This window comes from Sinocyclocheilus anshuiensis, unplaced genomic scaffold (assembly GCF_001515605.1).
Source record: "Sinocyclocheilus anshuiensis isolate Anshui unplaced genomic scaffold, SAMN03320099.WGS_v1.1 scaffold319, whole genome shotgun sequence".
NCBI classification, from domain to species: Eukaryota; Metazoa; Chordata; class Actinopteri; order Cypriniformes; family Cyprinidae; genus Sinocyclocheilus; species Sinocyclocheilus anshuiensis.
This window is the reverse complement of record NW_015552566.1, coordinates 1,911,284-1,927,320: the sequence shown is the minus strand read 5'-3', so window position 1 is coordinate 1,927,320 and position 16,037 is coordinate 1,911,284. Positions and strand designations below refer to the sequence as shown.

The following is a 16,037-nucleotide window of genomic DNA, read 5'->3' as shown; positions in this document are numbered from 1 at the left end:
CCTCATCTCACTTCTCCCCTTAATTTCCTTCATGCTTTCTGAAAGGGCTCATCATAACTGAAGTGACATTCTTTCAAGCTTCCTCTGGGAATAAAAAGAGCTGTCTGTGTGTGTGTGTGTGTGTGTGTGTGTGTGTGTGTGTGTGTGTAAGTAAATGTGTGCAGTTGTCACGTTTGGATTAGAGAGAGTTGCACTTCTTAAAAGAATATTTCAGGTTCAATACAGGTCAAAATAAAACGTTCAAACAAAGAGACTTTAATATTGATAAATAATTCTGACAGTCCCTCTTTCTCTTTTTCATTATTACTATTATTTTTAAAGGCACCTACATTGAAAATGAATGGAGCCCATTTTTGGATGATTTAAAAGTAAAAATAAAAAGCTTATATTTTTATAAAAAGCACTTGTGTAAAAAGTTGTGTATTATTTGAGCTGTGCAGCTAAAAAAAAAATATAAAATAATTGTTTTAACAGATTTAGAATTTATGGCAGCTTGGCAATAAAGTTGTACATGGACATACACTACTGCTGTACAGTCACTTTTCTTTTTAATAGATACATTAGATACAACACATTAAATACTTTTAGAAAAATGAAAAAAAAAAAAAGTAGTTATTTTTTAACTTTGAACTGTTTTTTTGTTTTGTTTTCTTTTGAATGAAGTATCTTGAAAAAAAAAAAAGTATCACAATTCCCAAATAAATATTAAGCAGTACTCCAACATTGATAATCACATGACACTAAAGACTGGAGTAATGGCTGCTGAATATTCAGCTTTGCATCACAGCAATAAATTATATTTTAAAATACATTACAATAGAACAATTATTTTAAAGTCTAATAATATTTAATAAGAACTATTGTTTTTACTGTATTTTTGATCAAATAAATGCAGCCTTGGTGAGCATACAGACTTCTTCAAAAACATTAAAAAATCTTACCGACACCAAATTAGACTAAATGTTAACACACATATTGTTTACATCTATTGGCTACACTATTGAAACAGTATTTTCACATTTACAAATGACCCAGCTTACTTCAATTGTAAGTGCTTCATTAATCAAATTGCAATAACTTGCTTTTCCTCTAAAACAACTTCTCTTTTCCACTTCTGTTGCTTAGCCCACACAGACTGTTGCACACTCGTAATCAATACCCTAATCGCTTGATTTAGACATTGTTTTAACAAACTCTCATTAAATCTGGCTCCATTCAGGTATGAAACACCCACTTTTCACTCATTTCCACTTTAATATCTTGTTTAATATCCTGTTTCACTTGGAAATATGTCATATTATGTTTTTGGTGCTCTTTGTGTTCTGAAAGAACTGTGTGGAATGCTTGGATAAATGGATCAGAATGCTTAGTTTTATTCTGACCTATAAAAAAATCACCTGTAGAACCAATATTAATTTTTTTCAGATGAAAAAATTATTGAACAAATAGTGTTTTTAGGCCTTTCCACAAACCGTTCCTCCAGTGAATAAAAATGCTCGGAAATGTAATCAGCTCAGTTTATTTTGGATTCCGCGGTCTGTTCGAGATAAGCCCCATTTTTAGTTACAGTCTTTGAAAAGCTCAATGATAAACATCAAAGTGCCTCTTGAGGCGGTTCTCCATCACTCAGTCGGCTTTTGTGTCTCTCCGACTTGGAGTGACTTTGGCTGAAAGAAGGAGGTGGAGAGAGCTAGAGATGGTGGACAATAAAAGAAAAGGACAGCATGACTGTTAATGGGAAGAAGACGAAGAAACCTTGGCAGAGAAGGTAGATGAATAGAGTGATGTGATGAGTCATTTAAGCAATTTGATGTATTTTCCTATTCGCCACTTCTAGTAAATCAAGCAGCTCAACTTAAATGACTGATGTCAGACAAGTCTTTGCTAGTTACATGCTCTGGCAGAAGTGAAGTTTGATTTGTTTTTCCCTCTTGTTTTCTTTTTCATAACTTAGACTTGGCAGTGTGTTCCTTCCTGAAGGTTTTTTTTTGCTGAGCGGGGGCCACAGTGGAGGCGCAGGGAGCTGAAGCAGATGTATAGCTGTGAGGGAGGCGCTGTGTTAGTTTCCCTGGTGCATTATTGATGCTAGCTGTACACAATAGGGAGGGGAGTGCTTTGCCCCGCAGTCTTTCTCTTTTTTACAGTTTTCAGTAGATGCCTTGTGGCTTGTGGTGTGTTTTCTCTTTGTATCTGTCTCTCCGTTGCCTTTTTCTCACCATCTGTTTCTTCTCTTAAAGCATGGTGCCCGCAACGTCTCCTTACTGAGCTGTTATCAAAACTCACTTAGGGCTGGGACAGAGAAATATCCCTTCCAAGGAGCCGGTTATACTTTAATCAATGCAAACAGTGGCAAGCAAAAACTGAGTAAAGAATTTGCTGGGTGGTGTGTGGAAAGACATCACAGAAAAAAGTCTGTCTGTTACCCGTCAACCTTTACTGTCAAAGTCAAACACTGGTTCATCCAGTCACACATCTGATGCATGAACTCTGGGAGATGAAGCAATAGCCGTGTCTTGATGGGTCTTAGATGCGGCTATTTGAGTCTAGAGCAAGTATATTAGCACAACATTTGTCTAGTTTCCAATTCTTCTATCCTGTAGACCTGTAATAAACCTTAAGACTATCTTTCATCTGTATTGTTGTACTATTTATTTATTTTTAATTCTGTTGAAAGGAATAATAAATTATATGACATCAGTTTGATTCATAATGTTTACATATTTACACATATTACACATAGTAATAGACCTCATCTCATCATCATCAGATGATGAGATTTTGTCATGTACTGTACGTGTTAGATTCTTTCATTTGAAGCAACTTGCACGGCATTTAAGGCAAACATTTTTGTTGGTTCATGCATTCTCTGGGAATCAAACCTGTGACCTTGGTGTTGCAAGCATCTGTTTATACTGTTTAAAGGGATAGTTCACCCAAAAATGGAAATTCTGTCATTAATTACTCACCCTCATGTCGCTCCAACCCTGCAAGACCTTTATTCATCTCTGGAACACAAATTAAGATATTTTTGGTGAAATTTCAGAGCTTTCTGACCCTCCACAGACAGAAACGCAACTACCACAGTTAAAATAGTCCACGTGACATCAGTGGTTCAACCATAATTTTATAAAGAAATTGTTGAATAAAGTCGTTATTTTTTGTTTCTTGTAGCTTCATTCAATTATGGTTGAACCACTGATATCACGTGGACTATTTTATCGAAGTCCTTACTACCTTTATGAGCCTTGAACATGGTAGTTGCGTTGCTTTATATGCAGGGTTAGAAAGCTCTTGGATTTCATCAAAAATATCTTAATTTGTGTTCCGAAGATAAATGAAGGTCTTACGGGTTTGGAACAACATGAGGGTGAGTAATTAATGAGAGAATTGCCATTTTTGGGTGAACTATCCCTTTAAGCCTTTTGTGTAATTGTAACACAGTGTCCTAACCAGATTTAGCGCAACAAGATTCCAGTGATAAGCAATTTGTCTGTCCACACCAGATGTGACACAACTCAATGAGAATTCAATCAAAAATCACAGCCAATCAGAAGAGAGTGTGGGCGGGCTCTGTCTGCAAGCGCACTGCACTTGCCACAAAATGAATAAGTACATAATCTAATTCATACATATAAAACCATTTTAACTTTATTAAAATACACACTGAGTGACCTGATACAATCTTTGTCATGGAATACACTCATTTGTTTAAATTGAGTTTACAGTTTTAACATTTATGTTTGCTTTGATTTCTTTTTAAGATCTGAGCTATATTATACATTATCGCTTTCAGCATAAAAAAAGGTATGTCACTCGTTGTGTACCACTGTCAGAGTTGGTTAGGACACAGTGTAATATTTGTGCTTACAAATATTGTGTCCCAAATGATGCACTATGTACACCACTGTCTAGTAGTATATGAATAGCCCCACCCCCTCCAGCATGTAAGTAATGCTGCAACAGTTGAGAGCATGAAATGTCCAACATTCCACATTTCCTTTTTCTGTTAATTAAGTGCATATTTCCTTTTTGGAATTTTCAGAATGAACACACTATTTATACTAAAAATGACCAGAATAGTGCACAAGTACACGAATTGGGGCGTGCCTAAAGTACAAAAACTCTTGGGGACAACTTATGAACTCAAAAGTAGGACAGTTTTGTGAGGAGGTTGTGAAAGCAGCAAAGAACCCAGATTGCTCTAGAGGGATTGCCCAGGTAATACGTGTACTGTAAGTCACTTTGGATAAAAGCTTCTTATAAATAATGATTAGTAAATGATGTGCTTCTTTACAGATGTCTCAGGGCAACTTTTTGCATGAACATGAGTGACACCCCACTTCTCCCTCCAGCTGTTATTTGCAGTTATTCTTCCTTCGTTGTGTTTCGCACATAAGGGTCGCTATTTAAATAGGAGTTCAGTGAACATACCTATTTGCAAGTTAAGAGAAAATGCAATAGAGGGTAAAACAAAGCCCACACTCCCCCGCTGGTTTGTGTAAAAAGCTACTAAGGCAGGCTCATGGTCATTTAAAAGTCAAATCCAGCCATTGAAGAGCACAGCACTGAGGGACCTTTGAACAGACAGTGAAGTCAGTCTGAAAGATTCTGTTTATACTCCACAAGCACTAATGGAGCAAATCAAACACTCTCCTGCCTCAGCGCGCCACGTCTGTTTGGTCTTTCCTGGAGTTTTTAGAGGAGCCTGGACTATGAACTGCTAGGGTTATGTGAAGTGTAGGGGGTATATGGGACCTTCCACTGGGAAGCATTTGGGAATGCTGATTTTTTTCAACGCAAAATCCCTGTGACATTGAGTGTGATATGCATAGTGATTTCAGAAGCTTTTTATAAGTCAGGAACTCCCAAGATACAAACTTCTGCGAGTGGTTCTTTTCAGAAATGTTCGCGTTCAGGGTGAAATGGATAATAATTCACCTCATAACATTAGGCACATTCATTACATTCAGCCTGTCTAATTTAACAACCTTGAAATTTGACATCAGATATTTCATAATTACTCATGTAAGGGCACAGCTAATAAATGAATAATAAAGCAAAACCTGATTGACATTTAGAGCTCACGCTATTTGCGTTTCGATGTCCTCGTCAAAAAAAAAAAAATCCTGTCTGCTTTTGGGGTTTGATCTACAAATGGCTGAATTCTAAATAGATGACAGGAACTGAGGACTTCCTGCCCTTTGCTTTGTCTCTCATGTGTCATTTTGCCTGGATCTGAGTGATGTGTTAGATGTCGATGTGATTTTTACCCTCAAAGCGAAGTCAATCTCTCATAAAACACACATCACCGCTTGGCGAAACGATGTGTATCTTTTGCTTCTGACACTTCATAGAGGATAAGGGGAAAAAAATAGCCCGTCAGTTCCGTTCGGTTTGAGATATCATCCTCTCCTTTCCTTTCGTGGGAATGCGCTTCAGATACACCGGCCTCCGTTGTTGGAAGCAGCTTGTTATTAGTAAGTTGAGAAACAGAAAGAGAGCTATTAGGGTGCAAATGAAGCATTGTGAAATCACAAGTTCCCCGGCACGCAGCAGCCTCCTGAAGGCCGGCTGATTACATCTCACCAGGTGCAGGTGGGGGAGATCCATTTTCACCGCTACACTTCTCAGATCCACTCATTACGACGTGCCGCCTGATGAAGGTTTGGACTCATTAATTGGCAAGGGGAGGAGAGAGAGCATTCAAATGAACAATTATGGCAAAGGAGTTTATCTTTTTTCCTCCACACGCTCCACGGCGTTTTCAAAGTGTCTCCAATCATAATCCATTTAGTGGATACTTTTCCATTTTGTTAATGTGCTAGGGGTTCTGACCCCGCAGTTTGAATGCTTTTCGTATGGCTAAACCACAAAGCGTCACGAGCCGTATAAACGGCGCAGTCCTCATCTCCTTGGGTGGTATAGAGAGGAAATTTGTTGCAAGGCTTTACACAAGGGAGGGTGCTTGTCTTTGAAATATGTAATTCAGAAATTGCAAGTAATTTCACAAATAATTACAAAGAATAGGTAGTTACGTGGACTTATGTGTGACATTTTAGCAAACATGATAGCAAACATACAACAGTACTTCTTTTTTTCTTATTTGAAAATGAATGATTAATGTCTTTCAAACTGTATGACCTTTTTTGTGCTTTCAATTAGCCATGAGTTCCTAAAAATTAAGGTTCTTTATTGGCATTTATCTTTCCATGAAGAACCTTTATGGAACCTTTCCACTGCACAAAAGTTTCTTTATAGTTGAAAAAAGTTTTCCATAAAAATTTAGAACTGTTCACAAAAAAAGTTTTTGGAGAATTTAAAATTGATCTTCTATGGAAATATACCTGAGCATATCACTAACTGTTACAAAACACATTTCAAAACAAAAACTTGTAGCTTGAGTATACTAAGTAAGTACTATCTATTTGCTTTGAGGTTTCTGTGTTGCTTTATGCTTTAGTTATTGATTTTCTGTGTTTTAGCGACTGATCTTTTTGCAGTTGCTTATGGGGGAATTAACTGTGGTTTTATTTTTTAGGATATGTTGTTTTATAAATGTTGCTGATATGATTTTATAATGTAAAGCACCTGGTCAACATGAAAAGTGCTAGAAATGAATGTGATTGATTATTTACGATGTTGAATTTACCATGAATTCAGAATGTCAACTCTTTCATCAATGTACATTTTCATCAGAAATTATGCTTTTGGCAAGATTATCACTGTTCTAAACTCACTATATATTTCATAATGAGCTCTGCTTGTATTACATGTATTCTCCAGGTTCTTATATGGATGGGAGGTTAGCAGTCACCCAAAGAGGAGGTCAGGTGGAAGCAGAGGACGGGTCCAATCCATATCACACCACACAGGACACAGAGAGAGCCCCTCCGCTGTTCACAACGGCTCCCCCTTACAGTGGCCTCGACCACCATCCGCCTTTTAAGCCCTACCTGCCTTACGACCCCCGGGGCCAAAGCCACGAGCAGTATTTTCAAGACAGCGGAGGGGCAGCTCACCATCCCACAATGCCATCGTCTAGTTCCCATCTCCTTCAGGATCCGTCCACACAGCTGGTCCCACACGAGGATGCGCCTCCATTCTCTGATGTAGCAGCTCCCAGAACCACCACACTGGCTTCATCGGCCGCAGCCCTCACCCAGCCACACGTGCCCAACATCCAACACAAACCTTCAGCAGAAACGCAGAGGAGAAGCACGGAGGAACCACCCCTGTCCGTGACCATAGCATCACTGACCACCACTGATGTGCACAAATCTGCACCACCTGCTTCCAAACTGACAGATAGAGGAGATGTCACTCCGACCTTAAACAACAAGCCCAAAGATGCAACAATCCCAGTAAAAAGAGACAAAGAAAAGTCTTCAATAATCAAGGCAGAACATAGCACTCCAGCAAGTGATGTTGCTGTAAAAGCATCATCAATGTCTGGGGATTTGGATGACGAGACCACCACCTCCACCATCATCACCACAACAGTTATTATGACCATGCAGAGACCAGGTACCATTCACACGATCAGCGTGACTTAGATTTACATATTTTTCACACAGCTCCCTGATGCCTAATTCAGGGCTCTTCAGAAGTTTACCTGCCCTGCTTGTGCCTAAAGATGTGGGTTTTGAGATGTCAGTTGGATAAGTAGTTTTATACCACTGCATTTGCTGCCTTCTTACATGAGGTCTTTGATAGTTTTGTGCAATAAAATCAGGGGTCAGAAACCCCATATAACATAATTTAGCCCTTTAATGTTTAAAAAAATTTATTTTTAAAATGAATACAGGCTACATGTTTGTCCCTTTAAAGTCACAGAACAAAAGCTTGAAAACAATATGATATTATTAATTTATGAAATTATTTCTGAAAGCAAGAGTTTGTGTCATTGAATATGAATAATACTTTGTGCAATTTGTGTATATTGAACTTTTATAATTTATTATATGGGGCATTTATTGTTTTTTATTAAGGTACTTATATATATTTATTATATTTAATTATTATTTTAATAATTTGTGCAATTTGTGTATATTGAAATTTCATTTGAATTTAGACATTTAACTATTTTTATAATTTATTATATAGGGACATTTATTATTTTTAATTAAGGTACTTTATTTGTTATATATGTATTATATTTAATTTAATTATTATTTTTTATATTTATTACATGGGGACATTTGGACATATCAGTGCCCCCTGACTTCATAGCACTATTTAAAAAGTTCTGTTAATAGGAATGCACAATATCTTGGCACCATATCTATTGTCAGCAGATATTAGAGATTTTTATAATTTTTTGGTACCATCAAATATTGGATATATAATAGTTCATAATCCTTTCTGTTACCTTACATTTCCATTACCTTCTAGCCATCATATAACACTCACTTAATGTTAATCTTTAAAAATAATTAAAATGTAATCTTTAGCAAATCCAATTTTCACACTGTATGTTGTTAAAATGTTGTGACTGGTTTTAGTTTTTATATTTTATTTAAATAAAATAGTTTAGTATACAAATTTGAATTTCTGGCATAACAAAATTAATCATCTGTTTATCAGTCAGATTTTTAATATCAGTGCATCCCTATTATTGAAGATCTTTAACCTATTTATTTATTGTGCACAATTGTCCATATAATGAGAAACTTGGATCTGATTGGCCCCGTTAGAAGTGATGCAGCCTAGTTATACAGGGCTTTCTTAAGACCACTAGGCAACTAGTTGTTCAGACAACCAACTGACAGTTTAAATATGAAAGTATGTAATTTTGCACATCCCTAATAACTAAGCCAAGCGTATTAATTTATATGGAGCGAGAACATATCTCTTGAACAGCAGTGGCGTTTAACTCTAGAGGGAGATGAAGGAGCCGACAGAGCAGAAAGAGCTCAAGGCTACAAGAAAATATTAGCTCACCTGCCATTTCACCTGAATTGCCCACGTGTTCCTACACAGCAGGGCAGGAAAACTGACCCTGTTGATCCAGACAGAAAATGAGAAAACCTTGAAAGACAATTAAAGATGTGAGGGAATGCAATGAAGTGAGATGGAGAGAATGAGAAAAGGCTCGCCTCTATTGATGCACACTTTCTCTGTCTCTTTCTGTCCTTCTACCTTTTCAAATGCAGCTCCGTGCAGCACCAATTTCACATCACCGGGAGGCTACATAGAGACACCGCAGCAAGCCAGGAGTAGGTACAATACGGATGTGGACTGCACATACACCGTGACAGTCTACATGGGCTATGGGGTGGAAATTCAGGTAAATCCATCACACGGTGCTTTTGTTATTGACCCAGTTCCTGGAAACGATCTAAATTACTGTGGTAATCCAGTTCTGCTCTTTTATTCTTGAAAGGTTAAGTGTGTAATGTACTGTGCCTCTAGCATCAAACAGAAAAATAGTGATTGTTTTCACACAGGTTTTGCAGACACACCTACTGTCTGCCATTGGTCGGGCAAACAAATATCCCCGCCCCCAATCTCACACTATTGGTTGAGTCAAAGTAGCTGTCAAACTGGTTGGAAATGTTTTGGTACTACAATAGAGCCACAGTGTTACACTTTTCAGAAAACAACCTTCAAATGGCTTTCTTATAGTTCTCTCTGAATATGAGAAAAAACATTTTTATATTGGAAAAATTACTACCTTCAGCTTTAAGAAATGGGTTTTATGCATAAAGGTCACATAAATGCAGCTGCTGTTCGTACATAAGCTGACAGAAATGGCTGGTGAGTTTGGTAGATTATCTGTTTGTTTGTTTGTTTGTTTAATTAAATGGTGGGCAGAGTTCAGATAGATGTACAGTATAACTGTATTTTGATCAGTAGTGAAGTATTCTTAAATAATAATTTTGTCTGATTAAAAATCCACCCCCGGTAAGTACTCTTAACTTGCTAAATATTGACAGATTTTATTTTATTTTATTTTATTTTATTGTCATATACATTTCAAGCTAATTTTTGGTTAGACTCCATTTTGGTTAGGATGTTGTCTGCGTATACAGTATAGACAGCAAGGAAGCTCGCTAGGGTTTGGAACAAAACCATGATATGCTCCCTCACAAAAATCACCTTCAACCATTTGATTAACTGCAGCTTCCTTCGTAAAATATACAATAGCCATTACCTCCCTGACCTTCCAGATGGTTTAGCTAATATATCTTGAATAGTAAAGATCACGCATAGCAAATCACTATCAACCATCATATGAGCTGCTGCGGCATCTTAGTCGGTAGAGAGAGAAGGACGGTGAGAGGGAGGGGAGCCTGTCTCATCTCATTCCTCCTCTCCTTGTACAGACTTGTTAACCTGAGACAGTGTATAAATATCTCTCTGTTTTCCAGCAATTATTCAATGTGACTGATATGTGCAGAAGCCACACAGTTCTTCCCCTAATTAATTGCTTATGGATTATCTGTCCACTTCTTTTGTTTGTTTATGGTATTCTTTAATGCCCTCCTGTTAAACTGTCTCTCAGGCAACTCTTAACTTAATTACAGTTTTTCTCAATTGCTTTGGCTCAATTCTCGAATGATAAAGTTCTGAAGTTCCAGCAAACAGTTGTGACATTTGCACTCACAGTTTAGAGAATGTTAAGATTGTTTCGAAAAATGTGCCAAAGCAATTGAGAAAAACTGTAAAGCAGCTCCATCCTTCTGCTGATAGACAAAAATAATGTTTAATTCAGACAATGCGAGGGCCTGTTTTGCATTTTCTGTGTTCTTACGGCCTAATTTATTCGATCGGTCCTGGTTAAGCTTTTCCCTTATCCAGAAGCCTCTCTGAATGCCGTACAATCCCGATTTGAGACCTCGGACTTTGAAGGCGTTCATCAGGAAGGTTAAACTGCATTTAAGCCATTTCCATCATTCAATTTAGGAAGATGGAAAGAGGTTTGCTTCTTTAGATCGCTTCCTGCTCATGCTGGATGGCCGTGGCCTTTACCTGCTGGATTCCTCTGGGAATCAGGTATTAGTGGTGGCGGGTGGTTGCTGATCTTGCGTGTCGAGGGCTGTGTTCGGCAGAGGGCTCATCACCTGTACAGGCCTGACCTGCTGATCCAGGCCAAATGGCTAAACCCTCATCAGTCTGAGCTCAGCGGAGGGAGCTCAGGTCGTGCCTCACTCTTCCTTTAATACCCAGATACTGAACTTTAGACTCCATCTCCCCCGAGAGCTACATCCTGCTGAACTCTCCTACGGTGATAGAGATGAGTCATCTGAGGAAGTGCAGTGCTCGCTTTCACTGGAGTTCAAATATCATTTGTATAGTGCCACTCCAAAACCTTTTTGCTGAGGATCCATTTCTTGATGGAAGTTGAGTTTGAGCTTATTTGACCCAATTATATGTCATTTTTGAAAACACATATTACACTTTTCTCCAGTACTAGATTCCTGTTATTTGGTACATCTTTTGGGGTTGTCAAAATACCAATACTAGTAATATCTATACAGTTTATTGACCAGTTAAATTAAAGCAGTGACATTTTGTCTTATTTTCCCAAGTAAATGTTTCCTCGTTTTTTTTATTTTTTATTATTAAAACTGAAGTAAACAGTACTTAAGCAAGTTCAACTTTCTTACAGCAGTCTTACAGCAAACTAGCTTTCTTGAATGGAATAAAATATTTAATAGAACACTGCTTTTATACAGTGAAAGTGAATGGGGACCAGGCACTGCTGTGGTTTTATTTATTTTTTTACTTTAGTGTTGACTTGGTATTATTTTTACATTTCTAGTGTCTGTACAGTCTATATATGTTCAACTTTAAGGTTCATCCTCAGATGAAACAGGAGAGAACATCGCTACTATTGTACATGATAATACACATTGTAAAACACTCCATCAGAAGCTGCTTGACAGTATAAATGCACTGTAAATGGAACAAACTGAAAAAACAAGTGATTCTTTTTGTGTCTTGAATTTTACATCCTAAAGTAATAGTGCCTGAATGTACAGTTCAGTGTAATGATCTTTACACCGATGATGCCCGCAAGCGAGACATATCTTGTCTATCAGGGCAGAGCAGAAAAAACAATAGCTCGTCTTCATTCTCAGTTCTGTTTTGGACGTAGAGTAGATGTTTAATATGGCAGCCTGGTGCTTGGAGATCACTTCTGTCCACTCAGCCATGACAGTTGCCATGACTCTGGGTATTATCACTGCTTGTAAACAATTACAAAGTTAATAAGAGAGCAAGATGGCACATTGGAAATGTAATGAGTCTGAATCTTGGGGTGCTGAGGAGTGCAGGCTACCACCTAGAGCAGGGGCCGTGAACCTTTTTTGACCAAAGAGCCATTTTTTTATTTTTGGTTAATGCATTTTTCCGAAAGAGCCAAAGTAAAAAAAAAATATAAAAAAATAAAAAAATATATATATATATATGTGTGTGTGTGTGTTTTCAATAACGTTTTAATAATAGTGACTTTATTAGGACCATGGAAACTAAAATACACAGATATGCAACAAATCATCAAAAATTGTGCAGGGCTTTTACTTTTGATTTACAACCTGAGAGGGATGAATTCTCTTCAGAGTTCTCTCTCTCTCTCTCTCTGCACACGTGTGTGTGTGTAAGAGACTGAGTGAGTGAAAAATAATGCACGGTGCCGACCGTATTTATGTGAATACACACCAGTGCAAGCATTTTGATACTCTGTGTTTTTACCGTTTTAGGCGTGCCACCGAAGACAAATCTACTATGCTTGTCCGTGTTCCACTCGGACCTCGCGTGCAGAAAACATCCAGTCAGAAGCGGATTGAGTTCTGTTTCGCGGCTTTTAGTTTTTAATACTGTCTGTCTTTTTAATATCAAGAATGTCCCGCTCTTTACTGTCTCATTCATTCACGTTCCTTTATTAATAACGCTAACAGTCCCACCCGCAGAAAGCTGTGCGGAAAAAGCGAAAGTAACCGGCGAAATGTTTCAAAGTATAAAACATATAAAACGAAGTATATGTTTCAGTCCTGTCACTTTTTTTTTTACATACTTTTACACTTTTTCTGCTGTTCAAAAAATCTTTCTTTTCGCTATTACCACAAAGCTACGAATCTGAGTGCAGGAGCTGTACGTTACCATAGAAACGTCAATGGTTTGCTCGTGACTCTCGCAAACAGCTCTGAACGCGCACTGAACACACACTTTGGCCGGTACAGAAAATGTATTATTATTTTACATGTATATGTAGAGCTTATGTAGGCTCTACAACAAAGGAATTGCTGATCTCTAGTGATGTCTAATTTGTGTAATAGATAATTTGTTAGTAAAGGGTGAGAGATCTGGCGACCTCTTCCCGACCTCTGACCTAGAGCTTCAAACTATCCCTTTATTGTGCAACGCGGAAGTAAGCTGTTTCCTGTGAATGTGCCAGAGTTCTGATTCATATTGCTGCTTTAGGTGAATAATTAGAAGAATAACAAGTGCAATAAATCGTATAACTATTTGTGCTGCAAACTGGTGTTTTTATGATTTTGATAATAAATTGAAATAAAATAAAAACAAATACCTGATTGCAACATGAAGCAGCATAACTGACTGCTTTTGTACAGCTAAACATAAAAAATAAGCTGCCTTATTACCTTGTTTGAACAAAAAAGCTCTGGATTTAAAACTGAAATGTGTAATTTCTGCATCACAAATAATGACTCTTTTCTTACAGGTTTCCACATTAGCTATTGGTCGAGCAAACAGATTGCTCCGCCCTAAACTCACGCGATTGGTTGATTCACTGTTGCTGGTTCAAACTGGTTGGAATGAATAAACAAAAAGAGCAATGTTTATACTTTTCATCTCTGCCTATTAGGCTAGGATTGGAAAAAGTGTTTTAACATGAAAATTGTTTTTATATATATATATATATATATATATACACACACTTTAGCTTCAATATAAACCTAATAAGACCTTACAAATCTCAGAAGTTTTGTACAAAAGTTTGTGTGTGTGTGCTTTACAGATATATTGATTTTACTAATTGCTTGAAATTTCACACTAAAAATTGCTGCTGCTTGTACATTTATCTCTTATTTTCTTTTTCTTGGTGTTTGTTTGTACAGCCATTTTTAGGTGTTGATTGCCAAGCTATTTTCATCTCTTTTCCTCACTAGAATTGTGTGTCCTTGTTGTCCCACCTACAAAATGGAAAAAATAAGCCAGTGGCAAGTAAATATCCACATCTGAACTAAGAAATAGCAGTGCAGGATTTGAGTGTTTGAGTCCTTGGTAACTACTTCACCACAGAAACATTAGTTTTTGTATTATTCTTTGAAGACACGTTGGAAAAGATAAGACCGCACTCTTGGCTTCAAAACAGCACTGGCCCCTATTGAGTTTCCATACAATGCTGTTTCCAGTGCTGTTTTGGACTCTTTTGACATTCTCTGTTTAGACAAAAACATTTGAAACATTTCAATGAAATGAAATGTTCTGCAAAAGAAAGTCATACAGGTTTGAAACGACATAAGGATGAGTAAATGACGACAGATTTATGTGTGAACTATCCCTTTAATAAAGAGTGTGTCAAATCCTGAGAGAAATTACCACAGTACGTTTAACATATTTCAGTCAACTACAGCTTTTCTGTCGGTTGTAACGTTGAAGTTATTCAAATATCAACCATTTGGCCATTTCATGAGGAATGAGGCATCTGACATTCAGATGGATGGAGTTATCTGCTTCACAGTTTGTAGATTTCTGCTTTTGTATTATTCATTCCCGGCTTCTTGACCAAACGCTCAGCATATTATGGTTAGCATCTCCATGCTGCCTGAGCGATTTAGTCTTTTTAACGGTCTCCCCTTCACGCTGACTCATCAGTGCGGTGATAACGCATCCTGAGTCTGGATAGCTCTCCTAAATGGACCCACAGATATTCCAGAGTGTGTGCAGAAACTGTCAGTGCGCTTCATGGGTAGATATGGCGATATGGATTGGATGCTTAAACAGCACCGTGAGCAGTGAGAGGGTCAAAACTCAAGCCGCTGTCCTCTGAATGAGAGGGATCCATAAGTCGTCTCCAGAACCATGGGTGGTGCATGGATATTGACTGAGGGTCGATACTCTCAACTGCTTTGGATTAAGTGGGTCCTCTGTACAGTTCAATAAATATAGGTTGGTCTCCAGCCTGACTGAGCTGATAGCTGAGATTGATTTGAATGTATTTGTCAAGCTGGACAGTTAAACACCCAGAAGCCTGTTGGCAGGGACCCTTCAAAGAGTCAGGTTAACAAAGTGCTTCACTTAAAGAGATTTCAGCACCTTTGCAAGGATCTTCTTAGTTTCTCAAGGACTGTGTGTTTATTTCTTTTGATTTTGTTAAACGGTGGTCATAATTGGGTCAGTGACTAAAAAAGAAAAGGAAATCTATCTGTGGAGGGATGCTGGAAGAATTGATGCTGGGACGGTGCAATGAGTGCTGCTTATATAGGCTCGTAATGATGATTGACAGAACTGAATAATTAGGCTCTTCTCGAACCTACGTTTGGAACTTTATTTTAAGAATTTCTTTTTCATTATGATCTCAGGACTTTTATCTCCCTGACAACAGATGTTTCTTTTTGCTTAAAAACTCAAATGAACCACATGTATTTTTGGGAGGTGGATGAATATTGCGGTGAAATTGTGTCCAAAAAGTACTTTAGAGTGAATTTCATGGTGTCTCTTATTTGGATTCTCAATTTGATCCTCATCCACTAGATGTACGATGCAAATCCTTAAATAATCACTTTTTTTCCCTTTTTTTTTTTTTTTGGATGTTGAGTGGAGCTATTTCAGTGGTCTCTGATCTGTTTGTCTGTCTGTCCATCTGTCTGTCTGTCTGTCTGTCTGTCTGTGATGATATATGATATGATATATATGTATGATATCCATCCATCCAGAGAGATTAAGAAATAATAAAAAGATTACGCCATACAACTTTCTTTTCACAAGTTTGCCTGCTCATCCAGTCCTGATGGTTAATGGTAAAAGAACTTGACTTGCTGTCTTTTAATGGAGGCTCGAACCCGAGT

General features: G+C 37.6%; 1 protein-coding gene across 1 annotated transcript in view; it reads left to right on the top strand.

The window, feature by feature from the left end:
* Positions 1-16,037, top strand: part of LOC107664904 (seizure protein 6-like) — a 128,566-nt gene that overhangs the window by 89,465 nt on the left and 23,064 nt on the right. Inside the window, exons 2-3 of the mRNA XM_016455588.1 lie at positions 6,784-7,524; positions 9,153-9,286. Coding sequence (XP_016311074.1) covers positions 6,784-7,524; positions 9,153-9,286 — 875 coding nt within the window. The remainder of the gene's footprint in view (positions 1-6,783; positions 7,525-9,152; positions 9,287-16,037) is intronic.